General features: G+C 40.3%; 1 protein-coding gene across 1 annotated transcript in view; it reads left to right on the forward strand.

Moving 5' to 3' along the window:
• PLCXD3 (phosphatidylinositol specific phospholipase C X domain containing 3) overlaps nt 1–15,975 on the forward strand; it is a 174,388-nt gene that overhangs the window by 102,582 nt on the left and 55,831 nt on the right. Inside the window, exon 2 of the mRNA XM_046000972.1 lies at nt 9,938–10,646. Coding sequence (XP_045856928.1) covers nt 9,938–10,646 — 709 coding nt within the window. The remainder of the gene's footprint in view (nt 1–9,937; nt 10,647–15,975) is intronic.

Genomic DNA, 15,975 nt, shown 5'->3' on the forward strand with positions numbered 1-15,975 from the left:
CTTCTCTGTTTCTTGGGGTCTCTTTTAATTATTTTTCTGGCAGCCCCTATTGATAGCCCTTAAGAAGAAATTCATATGAGAAGCAGGTTTAATAGTTTCACCAAGGGTGACGATTAGAACAAGCTGTTCTTCCTGCCCCTTGATTGGAACACTGTCACTCTTAAGCTATTCGCTGTCGGTTTATCTATTGGTTTAAGGAAACAGCCCTGCAGTTCTAAAGAAATTGTGATGAATATTGAGCTTCTGTACTCCTGGGAAGCATCAATGTAATAAGGCTTCTCAAATTTAGCATCTGGGATCTTGGATCAAAAGACTGAGGGGAGTAAACCAACCTCCTTTACCTCAGCTCACTATCTCTGAGGTGTGCCGGCAGGGGAAGGCGTTACACAGTACGAAAGATACAGATTTAGCCAAAGATAAATCACAGCATGACTATTTTGATCACTCTTTTATGAAAGGTTTCATCTGTGTCTGCAAGATATGTCAGATTTACTATTTGAAAATGTATGTTCTATACATTCATTTTGTCAAGTGAAGTATATGTATGATCAGTGTGTGGTTTTTAATTATCTGTTCAATTCTAGAAGTGTTCTGGTTTCTGATACATATTGTCCGTTATCTCTGTTGATGCAAAATCTCTTGAATTGTCCACAAAGACTTGATCATGTACTGGGGCACTGAGGCACGATTATGTGTTGGGAGTAAGCAGTGATCCTATCTTTCAAGGCTTGGTCTTTGTCTCCAAAAAAACTCCCAGTAACTGATCAGTTTAATTAATGGGGTAAATGTAAATTAATGAGATTAATTATAGGCTGTCAAGTAAGAACCAACTAATTAATTTTAAAGGGTTTTTATTTTTTTTCTGTCCGATTGAGCATCATGTATTTACAGTGGAAAGAACTGGTTGACTTCCACACCAAGTAAAAGTGACTTGAGAATTAATATTGTCTTCATAATCTGGGTGTTTTCTCTCCCCCGTTACAGTTAAAAACCAAGAGTGGATTTTAGTTATTTGAGGTACTATCAGGGATGAGCATTACCCATCTATCTGCCGAGAGGATCATGTGCTGATGTCCATATGCCATCAGTCAGGTTTGTGGCCTCTCAAGGCCAAAGTCTGCACAAAAGGTTGTGTGTAGGGATTTAGTACGAGGTAACAGGGAATGGAGCTGGTTAATGGGTACTCTGGAGAAAGCACTGAAGGATATTAAAGGAATACCAATAGGCATACTGACTCACCAGATAACCAGGTCCTCATTACCACTCTAGCATTTAGGGATGAGATTTCATTCTTGTCGGGGTTGCAGGGGGTTATAAGGGCAGATAATTTCCCTAGAAGAGTTGGGCACTTAGATATAAGTTACCAAGTCAAAATTCCTGTTAATGAAAACAGGGCAGAAAGCAAGAGGAACTTGCCGATGAATACCAGTGTATTTAGCTGGGATCGACTGTATCTTTTCTCTTTTCTCTAAGACTAAATCTATTCTAGAGGCCGAGACAAGGTAAAACCATTGAGGAGGAGGGGATGGTGGGATCTGGAATCAAGGGAATGGTACCTGAAATCTATTTTAGTGGCCCCAGTAGGAAACCAGGCCACTGGTTCAGAAAAGAAGAAAGCCCATCTGAGAGAAGATTTGAAGGCCAATACAACGGGACTGTAAGACCGATTAAATGTGAGGTATGAGAGACAGGTTAAGAATTGAAGATAAACCCAAGGATGAGGTAGAAGGATTATAAGATAATTATGTGAGGGGGCACCCGAAAAGGAGCAGTTTGGAAGAGGAAGATGGTAAGGGTCACCTGGAACATTTTAAGATTCCCATGAAACGATGAAATTCGGTTGCCTGCTTGGCAGACAGGGGGTGTGGAATGCAGGTCAGAGGAGATGGTGTCAGTTCATGGTCCCTCTATTAAAGGCGTGAGGTCAAAGAAGTGGGATGAGATTACCTGAGGAAAAAGCACGGAGCCACTTGAGGTCTTGAATAGAGCTTTGGTTAAACTCATTTAGGAACTGGAAGAACAACGAAAGGTCTTGAAGGAGACTGAGAAAGGACAATCACAGAGAGTATAGGAAAACTAGGCAAGAGCCATGTCCCAAAAGCCAAAGGAGGAAAAGATTGCAAGAAGGGAGCACAGCAGTGTCAAATGTTCCAGAAAGGCTGAGCAGGAGTCACTCATTTGCTTATTCGACAACTAAATTGTTGCTGAGTTACAATCATTAGCTGAATGCCTGCTGAGTCTGTGGGAGGACTTCAGAATGAGGTCACAGAAGTGGCTCAAAGGTTTTGTGCTGTCATCATCAGTGATATTTCACAGAGGATTGAAATGAGTGGCAACAGTGATGATGAGAGATGGAACAGAAGTTGGAAAGAGAGCCATGGTGCGTACACTAATCTCCTGAGAAATTTGAGGGGAAATGGTAAAGAAAAATGGCCTAATCTGTAAAAATGACTATTAGAAGTAGTTATTTCACCTTCACAGAATATCCTGTATGAACGATTTTGACCCACTGGCTTCAAATAATTTTATATACATACAACCAGGTGTGGTAATGGACACGGAATTATAAGCCTTAGGGTTTTGTTTTTTTTCTTTTTAGGAAGTGTATAATCTGCCTATAGAGTGTGCATATACGTGTGTGTAGAGAGGAGGGTTTTCAGGTGGAGAACCAGATACAAAAAGAAAATATTTAATGAACATGATTGTTAATAACAACATCTAAAATAAGTTTCTAGCTGATGAGGGGGGACTGCAGACCAAAAGCCAAAAGAACTACGCATTCAGGAGAAAGGAAAGCCACCATGAGTGGAAAAATTCTTTGTCACAGTGAAGGGAATACACATGGGTCATAAAAGAAGACTAGGATTAAGAATTTCATAAAGCACGGAGCCTGGGTGGCTCAGTTGGCTAAGTATCTGCCTTCGGCTCAGGTCATGATCCGGGGGTCCTGGGATCAAGGCTTGCATTGGACTCCCTGCTCATCAGAGAACCTGCTTTTCTCCCTCTCCCTCTACCCTGCTCCCGCTCCTGCACTAGCACACATGTGCTATCTCTCTCAAAGAAATAAATAAAATCTTAAAAAAAAAAAAAAAAAAGAATTTCACAAAGGGGAGACAAGAGGGTAAACTTCACTCCAGAGCTGCAACTCTTCCCATAGAAAGTAGTGATTTTGCCCCTTGCCTATCTCCACCCTAGAAAAGGGCCTCAAAAATGAAATGTACCCTTTCAGTTCCTCACCCAGCAGTTTTCCTTTGGTTCACAGGTGGAGGGTCCATATGCTTCCTCATTCCTGGAGTGTTGGCCCTATTATCATAAAAGGTATCAAAGTATCAAATATTCAAGAAACCTGTTACCAGACAGCAGGAGTCTTGAAAACCTCAGCACTGTGCCAAATGACAGGAATAAAATGGGCCGGGAGAGGGAAGCATGGCATGCCATACATGAATTTGCAAGCAAGCTCAGTGCTCTGCAGAGCAAGGAGGGGAACCGTTCTTCTGATAGAGTCAGAGCCTGAAGTCTAAGGTCAGGACAGAGATACTGGAATTGCACACCCATGGGCACATCCAAACCTAGCCTTTTGTTCTGAAGGCCTTTTGTTCTGAAGGTTCACAGATGAAATTGACTTGATACCTTCCCTTTGAGGTTTATTAAACCCATAATTTTGTACAATTTGAAATGGAACTATGGCCAAATCAAGGAACCAATCAGAAGTCCATCCCAGAGAACCTGTATAGATAACAATGGGAAGATACTGAATGCAAGAGGGTTAATATTTAGTATAAGAAGATGGCAGAATGTAAATATTTAGTTGCTGTTCAAAGCAACAAGGAATGGAGTAAATTTGATTGCTCAGTATCTGCTAAAATCTTAGACAAATGGTAGAGATGAACCTTGTTTTCAAGAAACATCTACAAACCTAAGTCCTACAATTTAAAGAATTTCCTTTCTTGTCCTCCCTCCTGTCTGAACTTGCAAAGCTGTCCCAATGTATATTAATCTAGGTAATGTTTTCTTGGTCACAACTGAATCTATGCTTTTATGACTAGGGATGCCACCCTAAGAAAATAACTGTAATTTAAGGTTTATAGTCTTTTTATGGAACTTTTGTGAACATGATTTCATTTATTCTTTGTAAGAATCCCATGGAGTAGGTATGGAGAGTATTTTAATTTGGCAAATGGGGAGACCAAAGGCCAGAAAGCTTAACAATCTGATGATCCATCAGTTAAATGGTGAGTTTGTGATTGAGCTCGAATTCGAGGCTCGTCTCCCAACACCCACTTTGCACAGCATTACCCAGCTTACTTTAATCTGAAGGCCAGACTGCACCAGACTGAAATCCAAGTGTTGGCCAAGGTTGTAATCTCATCATTTGAGGCTGAGGCCCCTCTTGCAAGCTTGCTGCTTGCTGGCAGAATCTAGTTCCTTGAGTTGTGGGGCTGTGGTCCTCAAGCTCCACGTGGCTGCCCACGATTCCACAGGGTTGGGAGAAACACTTCCCCTTTCCCAGCTTGGGTCCTGTGATCGGCAGTCTGAAAGTTAATTGATGTTAGATTACCAGGAGAAAAGACAAGGTTTATCTCTGCATGCACAGTGTATATGCAGGATCACTCCGAGATGAGTAACCCACTAAATAACTAGGAAGAATAGGCTTAACCAAATTAACTTAAAGGAATAAACTTAGCCAAAGGGAGACAGGCAGGGCTTCAGTGGGCCGGTGTGGAAGGTTATAAAGAGCAGCTGAATTTATACTTCCTAGTGCTCAGGATCAGTCTTTTCCCAATCAAGAGAGGTCAATGGCAGCTGTATTTTCAGAAGCTCTGCTTAAATTTAGATAAATATTTCTGTTTGTGGTGGCTGATTATTCAGATGTTTTCAACTTAAAGTAAGTTTCATACCACTTTGGTATTAATCCCATCAAAGACCATATGACCCTCTCTACAGCACTGTATTGCTTTTCTAAAACAGACAGAACCCTCTTGCTGCTTGTTGTTTCTGTTTTATGGGTTTACCTGCTTAGGTCAGGCCCACCCAGGATAGGATAATCTCTCTTTGGTTAACTCAAAGCCAATTGATTAATCTGAGGAAATTTTCCCTTTCTTTATACTAGAACATAATCATTAGAATGATATCCCATCATATATACCACCCTCAAGGGGAAGGGAATTAAACAGGGCATCTGTACTCAGGGTGTGCATGTTTTGGGGGCCATCTTAGAATTTTTCCTACCACATGACATGATAGGATGAGAAGCTAAGTCCAATGCTACTGGAGACCATAAAATGAGATTATCACACATATTCCCTATATTTTTGAGTTAATACAATGGATGTTGCATGCTAGTTGGTTAGACCAGATGACATCAAAGATCATTCATGACAGTATGCAGAATGGAATAACTCCATTTGTACATTCAAGAAGACATTTTCTTCTTGAAACTAACTCTGTTTTTTTTCATTCTCTTACCTGATGTCTTGCTTTCAAGTATAGAAAGATGCAACATGAACTTTTTTTAGAGAGAGAGAGAGCATGAGCAGGGGGTGGGGGACAGGAAGGGTCGGGGGAAAGGGAGAGAGAGAATCCCAAGCAGACTCCATGTCCAGCATGGAGCCTGACTCTGGGCTTGATCTTATGACTCTGAGATCATGACCTGAACCCAGATCGAGAGTCAGACACTTAAATGATTGAGTCACCCAGAAGCCCCTGCACATGAACATTTTTAATTAATTTATCTTCATTGAAATTTCAAGTATTTGGGGCGCCTGGGTGGCTCAGTGGATTAAGCCGCTGCCTTCGGCTCAGGTCATGATCTCAGGGTCCTGAGATCGAGCCCCGCGTCGGGCTCTCTGCTCCGCAGGGAGCCTGCTTCCTCCTCTCTCTCTGCCTGCCTCTCTGCTTACTTGTGATCTCTCTCTCTGTCAAATAAATGAAATAAAATCTTTTTTAAAAAAAAGAAATTTCAAGTATTTATTTATTTATTCATTCATTTGGAGTATAGTTAACACAATGTTACATTAGTTTCAGGTGTACAATACAGTGATTTAACTCTGTATGTTATGCTATGCTCACTACATATGTAGTAAAATTCCAAGTTCTTATATTAGGCACTTGGGTCTATAGACCTCAGATCCCTTTGTTGATGCAAAAGAGTTGTTATAGCCTGTATTAGTTAACTGTTACTGTGTAACAATTTATCCCAAAACCTAATCACTTAAAATAATGTAGTTTCTATGGGTCAGGAATCCAGGCAAGACTTAACTGTATTCTGTGCTTTAGAGTGTCTCACAAGGCTACAAATCAGGATCCTTGCGGGGCAGGCAGGATGTGCTTCCAAGCTTAGCCAGTGGCTGTTGACAGGATTCCAATCCTTGAGGGCTATTAGATTGAAGGCCTCATTTCCTAGCTTGCCATTGGCAGGATGCCATTCCCAGTTCTTTGACACATGGGCCTCTCCAACATGATATTGTGCTTCATCAAAGTCAGCATGGGAGAGAGTAGCAAGATGGAAGTCACAACGTTTGTTATCTAATCTCAGATGTGGTATCCCATCATGTCTGTGTTATTTAATTCATTAGAAACAAGTCACTAGATTGGGCCTTTACTATGGGAGTTAAGGGGGAGGATAATGAATGCCAGAGTGCAGGGATCATTGGGGTCTATTTTAGAAGCATGTCTACTGCCTGAATGAAGGAATGATCTAGCAGACTGAGGAGAAAATGATAAAAGTGCTTGTTTCAAAGAAATGAAAAATGACCTCTTCCACTCCGTTAATTTATTCAGAGCCAGAGCAAATGAACTTGATTATTATGGGTTCAAAGTGGGAGTGGCCAGCTCTTCTCGGAGTGGAGAAGGCAAATCAAACCTAAAATTGAGAGGCTAAGTTTAGAATCAGGGTAGCAACATTAAGTATCAAGTCCAGGGTAAGAGTTTGGGGCTATAGACAAGAAAAAGTAAGAGGTGAGGAGTCCAGGAATACTGAACTAGTGTAGATGCAAAATATTACACCAGATAAGACAGAAAGGTTGTGGAGGTAGCCAAGAACAAAGAAATAACGCTTAGCACTCTTGTGGTCAGAGCTCTCTGATTTTAAAGAACCAGGGTGGGGCCAGACTTTTCTCCTGTTATTGAAAGTCCTAAAATACCATTGTATTTTTGTTTTATATTCAAACAAGTAGAAAATTTTATGGTTTAGTGAAAGCATTGAAATTGGGGAGGAATTACTATTCCAAATGAAAAGCCATGAAGATATTTCATTTTTGGCCAACATTAGATTACGTATTTTCTCCCCAAATGCAAAGATAGTGTTTTGTATTGATTGATGATTTAATTCTTCCCTCCAAGTAATGCTTGCATCTGGTGCCTCATTCTGCACCAAATGCTGGACATGGCCCTCAGAGTCTTCTAGCTTAGAACAAATATTAGTGGGGGCACCAATGGTTTCTACCGACAGCTGTTTCTAATTTTTCTTTTAACATTGCCTTATTTTGATCTTATATTTTCCTGAAATGTCAACAAATAATTTAACTAGAGACTAATGTTCTTTTTTTTTTAAGATTTTATTTATTTATTTAACAGAGAGAAATCACAACTAGGCCAGAGAGGCAGGCAAAGAGAGGGGAGGAAGCAGGCTCCCTGCTGAGCAGAGAGCCTGATGCAGGACTCGATCCCAGGACCCTGAGATCATGACCTGAGCCAAAGGCAGCAGGTAAACCCACTGAGCCACCCAGACGCCCTGAGACTAATGTACTTTTATAGGATTTTCAAAATTGGTGAATTTCCTAGGTTTTTGTTTTTTGTTTTTTTTTTCAATTTGCCAGATAGCCATATGTCAGAATAGTGAAACTAAAGTCATACTGAAAATAAAGAGCCACTCATTTCTGGAAAAAGAAATTTAGTCATATTTAATTCCCTTTCTACTTTTTTCCAGTCATGTCTTCTACTAGGTTACGGACGTAAACAGTTGTTTTCATTCACCTTTTTTTTATGTGCTTGGAAATTAACTTCTAATTTTTTTTAAATTTTATAAATTAACCCTTATTTTGAAGGCTTATTTATTCATTTGTACCTATTTTAATCCTAGAACATTTGATTATAGCTCTTCTTAAGCTCTCCTTTTTCTTTCTTTCTTTAAACTTATTTTCTCTGTATATTGATCCACAGTACAGTTTGTTCAGCTTTTTCATTTATATTAGCAATTGGCTGAACAGCAACTAATAAATCGATACACAGCAATTTAAATCCCTGTTAAAATTTGCCAATGCCAGATCCCAACTGCCAGTTCTGCTTATTCAGAAAGTGCTGACATTTTCTCCCCATACCATGTACTAAAGATAAATAGATCAGATAGTACCAGATTAAATTAAACATGGCATTTCTGTATTTTGGGGTGACTTTTCATTGAGGAGTTAGCTGTTCCAAATCTTAAAGGTTATCATTTTTAAGGTATTAAAGTGTTTTCCAAAACATTTTCTCTAACAACTTACAGAGGTGTCTGCAGTTCATACTCTTGTGTTTCCTCTTGGCTGTTTAATGTTCGACATAGACAGGTAGATGTACATAGAGAGATAGAAATTGATGTCGATATGGAATATAGACAAAGATAAATATTGCACCACTGGGGGGAAAAATGGCTTCAAATAGTTTATCAGGCAACGGCCCTGAGGTGATGGATGCTAAAGGGAAAGGGGTGTGTGTGTGTGTGTGTGTGTGTGTGTGTGTGTGTGTGCACGCGCACATGCGCGCATGTTGGCTGGGAGGAATGTAGGAACTAGAACTAGGTGTGTGTTTTTTCACTTCGAGAGAACTAAATTGGGAGTAAGACAACACGGTCTGAGGAAGCCTGAATAACACATGGGGAATGATGACATCTGCCCTTACTAATGTGTGAAAAATTCAGGATACGTTAATTTCACTTTACCTGTTCAGTAGGTTTTGCCCAAGAATTAAAGGAGGCTTTAAAAAATAAAATTAAAACTTGAAATAACTTTTCTTCATAGGTCCAACAGTATTTTAAATGGCCTTCTATACTTACCGGCAAATCATGGACATATGCTGCTACATTTCTGGAGTTCTGGTATTTGTAAAAGACAAAAAAAAAAATAATCATAATTAAATAGGCTGACCTCGTTCTTCCTAGAAGAAATTCTTCCAAATTTGGAAGCCAACTCCAAAGAGAGCTTTCACTGTTGAGAGGAAATATTTGTAAAGAAAATAGTCTGTCAGTTAATTTTTTCATGCTATTGGTTTTGCTAACCTCTAAGAAAAATTGTTTATTCCATATGTGAAAAGTACTTGGCCTCATCTGAGTTCATCGGTGTTCAAATGCAGGGTCAGGAGTGATGTTAATTATATCAACATCGTATTGTCTGTCCTCTTGCTTATTTCTCCCTTTCTCTATAAGGACCTCTTGTGCTTTCTCTATAAGGACCTCTTTCTCTATAAGGACTTTTCTATAAGAGAAAATGAGGTAGCAATTCATATGATGATCAAGTGCCCATTCATTGAAACAAGTTATGTACCATTAAAATCAATTCAGAATGGAGGGAGAGGGCAAGATAGTAGACAAAGTATTTGGGAACCAGTGAGTCCCCATAAATTCCACGTTATGAATGGTCACTTACGCCACCTGTATGGAAAGACAATCCTAATGCATACACTAAATTCTTTGTTTACAGAAGTAGAAAGTGATCGTTTTTATTCATAATATTGATCAGAAGGAATTTCAACATCATGTTATAATCAGATCTGTTGATGTGCTAAGCATGCTATATAGGCTGTAAAAAGGACCCTCCTAAGACCTGAGACTGAACTAAGCAAATATTGCTTATTATTTCCTTTCATTCCTTTAAGGGAGAGAGATGGACTTTGCAAGAGGGAAAGAAGTTGGAAAGAACAAAGGACTGAACTATAACCACATTATGCCTTGTTATTTTTCTAGGATCTCACGATTCCTTCAGCTTCTACATTGATGAAGCCTCACCAGTAGGGCCTGAACAGCCAGAAACCGTCCAGAATTTTGTTTCTGTGTTTGGAACCGTAGCCAAAAAGCTGATGCGGAAATGGTTAGCCACTCAAACAATGAACTTTACTGGTCAGCTAGGAGCTGGGATCCGTTATTTTGATCTTCGAATTTCCACCAAGCCCAGAGACCCCGACAATGAACTCTACTTTGCTCATGGCTTGTTCAGTGCCAAAGTCAATGAAGGCCTTGAGGAGATTAATGCGTTCCTCACAGATCACCATAAGGAGGTGGTATTCTTGGACTTCAACCATTTTTATGGGATGCAGAAATATCACCATGAAAAACTGGTCCAAATGCTGAAAGACATCTATGGAAACAAGATGTGCCCAGCGATTTTTGCCCAGGAAGTTAGTCTCAAGTACCTGTGGGAGAAAGACTATCAAGTGCTGGTCTTCTACCACAGTCCAGTGGCTCTGGAAGTGCCCTTTCTCTGGCCTGGGCAGATGATGCCGGCACCCTGGGCCAACACCACAGACCCGGAGAAACTGATCCAGTTTCTTCAGGCATCCATCACGGAGAGAAGAAAGAAGGGCTCGTTTTTTATATCTCAGGTGGTGCTGACCCCCAAAGCTAGCACTGTGGTCAAAGGAGTGGCCAGTGGCCTCAGAGAAACTATCACAGAGAGGTAAGTGTCCTTCAGGTATCAGAGGAAAGGCTTAAGGAATCTAACACACGTTCATAGAGCCGGTAACTGACAGAGCTAAAATTTATACTCGTGTGTATTAGTTTCCTAGGGTTGCCACACAACATGGCACACACTGGGTGGCTTAGAAAGGAGAAACTTGCTGCTTCCCAGTTTCAGAGGCTAGAAGTCTGAAATCAAGGTGTCAGCAAGGTCCACTCCTTCTGACGGCTTTGAGGGAGAATCTTTCCCATGCCTCCCCGCGAACTCTGGTGATGGTTGACAATCCTTGGCGTTCCTTAGCTTGTAGGTAGTAGATTCATCATTCCAGTATCTTCATGGGGTATTCTCCCCATGTGTCTTTGTTCCGTCTTCTTATAAGGCCGGTCATACTGCATTAGGGCCCACTCTAATGATATCATCTTACTATGTCTGCCTACACCCTACTTCCAAATGGGCCGTAGTAATGGGTACAGGGGATTAAGACTTCAACCCATTTTTTTCTAGGACACAGAACGACACATAACACCATGCATTTTGACTCCATGTCCAGTTATCTTTTCATAGCGCTCCTTTTCACATTTGTATAGCACTTTATTACAAAGCCTTTTCTCTCCCGCTCACAGATTCTTTTTATTATATGTCTAATTCCATTTGATCTGCACAGCAAACCTGGGAAGTTGTCTTACAGATAAAAACTGAGATTCAGAGACATGAAATGTTTTGCTTCAGGCCAGTTGGACAATGAATGAGGAAACAGAGGTGCAAATTCCATTCTTCTCACTCTATGTTCTATTCCTTGCTCTATACCAGAAGCAAGGATCACCCTCCAGAGTATGGGTATTCCATTTGTCAAGCCCAGCCACATATGTTGGAGTGGTGATTACTTGTAAGTATACAACGTGAGCCATCACCAAAGATCTCTAGCTCTTTCCCATGAGTGTGATACAACGTGCAGAATGGCACATATCATTTATTCTTTTGAGTTCAAGTACTAAACAATGCAAGTATTGTCTGAAGATAAAATGTAATTCTGATCAGACTTTTATCTTTAACTTTAGTTGATATTTTGAATTGGGGTAAGGAGATAGAGGATGGATGTTTTGCTCCAGGTCTTTGTAGGGAAAGACAAGGAGATGAGGGGGAAAGGTTAGGAGATGAAATGATATGGATGGCCTCAAAGTATGGCACATAGAGTAGGGAATGGTGGATGATGCTCGCAGTGGAGCAGGAGCACACTTGCAAGAAAGCGTTGAGCCAGGCTAAAGTAAAGATCTCATCCTGTGAACAATAGGGAGGTAGAGAATGGCACTTAATGTCATAGTGACTTGACCAGATCTACATTTTAGACAGATAACTGGTGGAGCATGGAGGCAGAGGATGGGAGAGAGTGGACAGTGAGGAGGTGCTTAGAACTGTTTTGGCATGGTGATGCAAGCTACACTGAGGAAGGGAGAAACCCCAGAAGGGGATAGTACGCCACAACAAAAAATTAGGATTCTGTGATGACAATTTGGCTATGAGGTATGATGGGAGAAAAGAGTTAGGGATAAAATTTCTTCTTGGGAAGTAGAACGAGTGATGCAGACATTTACCGAATCAGGAGACAAAGACAGAGGGATTTAGGGAGGAGCTGGGGAGGTTTCCGTTAGGGTCATGTATCCAGTAGATGTGGCCAATCCATCATTAAGAATATAAGCCAGCTCTAGTGGCAGTTACTGGCATTTTTTGGGCAGTGAAAGCCACAAACCATTCAAGTCAAACAGTTCTTCCATACAGAATCATAACCTCCGTCTGTTACTCAGATATTAGCTGAGATATCCCTATTCTTCAAAATTTAAATGCAATACCTAGCTCTTCATTGCATGCCCTACGCAGGTATGAGGCCTGCCCTAGGATATCTGCTCATGTCTCGATTCCTTAGATTCTTACAGTATGAGCCCTTGCTGCTTCTGCATCACATCATTTTCCATAAAGTGATGGATTTGATTGCCCTACGTGGCTTGTCCACGTCCCTGTTGAACCGGAGATATGAAACTCACTTCTTGCTCAATTTCCACAATGATTTTTAGGCTTTATTGAGGATTTGAGGCAACAGGGTAGGTTTTATAATTATGGATAATACAGATAATTTAAAATTGAATTTTAGAATTGTCTGTAAGTACAAATATTCTGGCCTGGGATTTCTCACCCCAGAGACTTGTGACTGGAACCCCATCCTCAGGTCTATGGCTGAAACTTCTCTTCCACTTCCTTCTCCTTGTCTTTTTCTCATCTCTTTTCTTCCCCTACCCCCACATTGTCTTGGAGATGCCACACTCTAGATTATTTTGCCAAATTATTCACCTCTCTTCTGGCCCTAAGGCTCTGCTAGTCCCATCAGAGTGTTCATCAAACCAAGGTTTTCTATTTAACAACACACCTTCTACAAAAGTTCATGTTTTGGTAAATAACAACTTACCACCTCTCTTACACCCTTAAAAATGAGGGAGTTATAACATATACACCTAAGAATGTGCTGTTCTCAACCATACCACAGAGGCCCCAGATCTTGAGGAATTCCTGAGGACTTACTAGAGGTGGGGAAGAGGCAACAAGGGTCTGAGACTCAGCCAACTCCAATATTCCTTATTCTCACTACATCTTTAATGAAGGAAGCTTCATTTCTAAAATTTTACACATTGGTCATGAAAGGAGTCTTCCCATAGCCCTCCCAGCTTTACCTTCTGTTGCCTGATTCTATATTTAGGAGAACACTTTTCCTTATAATATGCCTGCTTTGCATTTGGCCAAGAACCATACCCTGATTTTACCTGTGTAGGGAATAGCCTTTGGGTAGTCAAGAAGAAAAATCTACTCAAGGAATAGATGACTTTCATTTTTCTCCCTTCTGGTGTTTCATGCAGCTAGGTCTTTGCAAGCTATAACTTGAACTGCTCTTTGGTTACTTATGCTATAGTACAGGGTTAGTGAAGCAGGATTTGTGGGAAAAAGATCAAATAAGAAAGTACTGAAAATTATGTATCTACACAACTGTCTCAAAATATTCACAATCTTTAGCATATAAAAGGCACTAACAAGCATTTTAGTGAAGAATCCTATTTAAATTGAACTAATGCAATGTTGTGCGAGCACTTAATTTTTTTTTTTTCAGATAGCACTTATGAACAGCCCATGGAATTCATTTTGAAAAACTGTCCTCAGGCATCTGCTCTAATTCAGAGCTTTTTCACTTGCCTCTGGCTTACTTCTCTGGCAGAGTAGAGCTGTGTCATTGAAAGGAGGAAAGAAGTGGAGGGTGGGGAGGATGGTGGGAAGAAAAAAGTCTAATAAATTGAAATGAAGACCCTACAAGTAGAATCAGTTTTTTCTTCTCTCTAGGATTATGTTAATTACTTGCAAACAATTTGCAAATGTATCTGAATCTGGCCAGGGTGAACAGAATTTGCCTCTGAAGTACGAGAAAGACCTCCTTGTAAACAAATTGCATTGCCTGTATTCTGCATATGATATATGTGTGAAACTCAGGTTTTGTTTTGATTTAATTTGACATATTTCAGCCTTCTGCGAGGGTTATAGGAAAAGGTCATTGTCAGTCCGTGGATAGTGCCTTGCAAAAGTAATTTACTTACCTCTGAAAGAGTCAGTGAAAGAACACCTGATTCCCCAAGGACATATTGCTTCTCTTTCCTCATCAAGTGGTAAAGGCCACAAAGACAACTTTCTGCCATTTTCCTCTTGCTATTGTGCACAAATCTGCTCATTCAGAAAGTCCTATGTTAACACGAAAAGATGTAATGAGACTCTCTTTTGCCACCAAAGGAGAAGTTACTAGGCGATTTTAAGACCTCTCTGGGGCTTAAGTATTTTCATCTGCAAAATTTGGAGTTTGCCCTAGACTATCTCCAAAATACTTTCCAGTTCTAAAATCCTACAATCCTAAGATCCTTCATTGGACTAGTTTCCCTATAACTTTTTTATTATGCCTAATATTTGGGCTAAAAAAACTCTGAGCACATGCATTTAGAAAACAATGTTTGAAGCTGTGGGTGGCTTTCAGGGAAACTGAAGTCAGCCTGCATTCAGGTAATGTAGCTTTCAATCCGGCCACTTGTTCCAAATACTGCAAATGCATTTTCTACATTTTAGCAATGCCAAAAGACACAGATTTTTATTTCTTAAAGACCTATTTTTAATTTATTTTTCAAACACCAGCTTTTGCACCTCACCCCCACGGAATTCACACATTCTTAAAAAGAAGGTGTGCAACTTGAGTCAAGTCCTTCCCTAATTTGTGGAGGTTTATTAAATTATAGGTTTTGTTAGTAAAAAAAAAAAAAAAAATCAGTTAGACCACCTGTCAGAATATTCAAGAAGCAATGCATCTTGAGAAGTAAATTGATACTGAATTAATTTAGACAATGTTTATACAGGCCAACAATTTAGATGATGATGATGATGATGATGATGATGATGATGGTTGATGATCATCTGTTTAAAGTGTTCCACATCTCCTTAATACTGTGCTAACTGCCCTGACCATTTTCTCTCATCATCATAGTCATTGCCTTGAGGATAGGATAGAATTTTCAGCATGTAATTGATTATTGGTTGGTTGTTAATAAGCATCCGTGTAACCCAACTGAGAAAATAAAGGTGACTATGTTTGTTGAGCCCACATCATGTCCCAGGCAAAGTGCTACATGCTTTCCACGAATTGTATCCATTCAGTCTTCCTTCCAACAAGGAAGGTATTATTAGATACATTAGAGATGAGAAACCGAGCCTCAGAAATGTCTAGTACCTTCCTCAAAATTCCCATATTAGTTTGGCAAGGCCAGATCATTATTTGGGTTTATTTGACTCCAAGTTCTATGCTTCCTCCTGCAAACTAGGTAAAATCCACATTTCTTAACAGTGGTATGTATAATATGTTATCTGTCATCTTGGAAGGCAGAGTCAGGTCCAGGGATTTGGGAAGGTCAAGTATGCCACAGCTGGGATGGACAAGGCTATAAGAAGAGAAGCTTTGAAGTGTTTGGCTTTTCCTCAAGAAAGCACACCCAGGTAGAATGCTGTCGTGGGGGCTCATGGGAGCCACACCACTAAATAACAGAAAGGAAAGGAACTTAAAGGTGACTTGGCTTAATCCTCATTGCCTTGTGCATGCTGCCCATTTGGCTGTTTGCCTTGAGTAAGGAAACCAAGGCCAGAGGAATGCTAAATGATTGCCCGAGTAATAGAGGCAACTGGCAGCAAAGATGGGATTAAATCCAGGTCTCTTGGCTTAGGAGACAGAATTCTGTCCTCTACACCCCAGGGAGAGATGAGG

This window comes from Meles meles, chromosome 3 (assembly GCF_922984935.1).
Source record: "Meles meles chromosome 3, mMelMel3.1 paternal haplotype, whole genome shotgun sequence".
NCBI lineage: Eukaryota > Metazoa > Chordata > Mammalia > Carnivora > Mustelidae > Meles > Meles meles.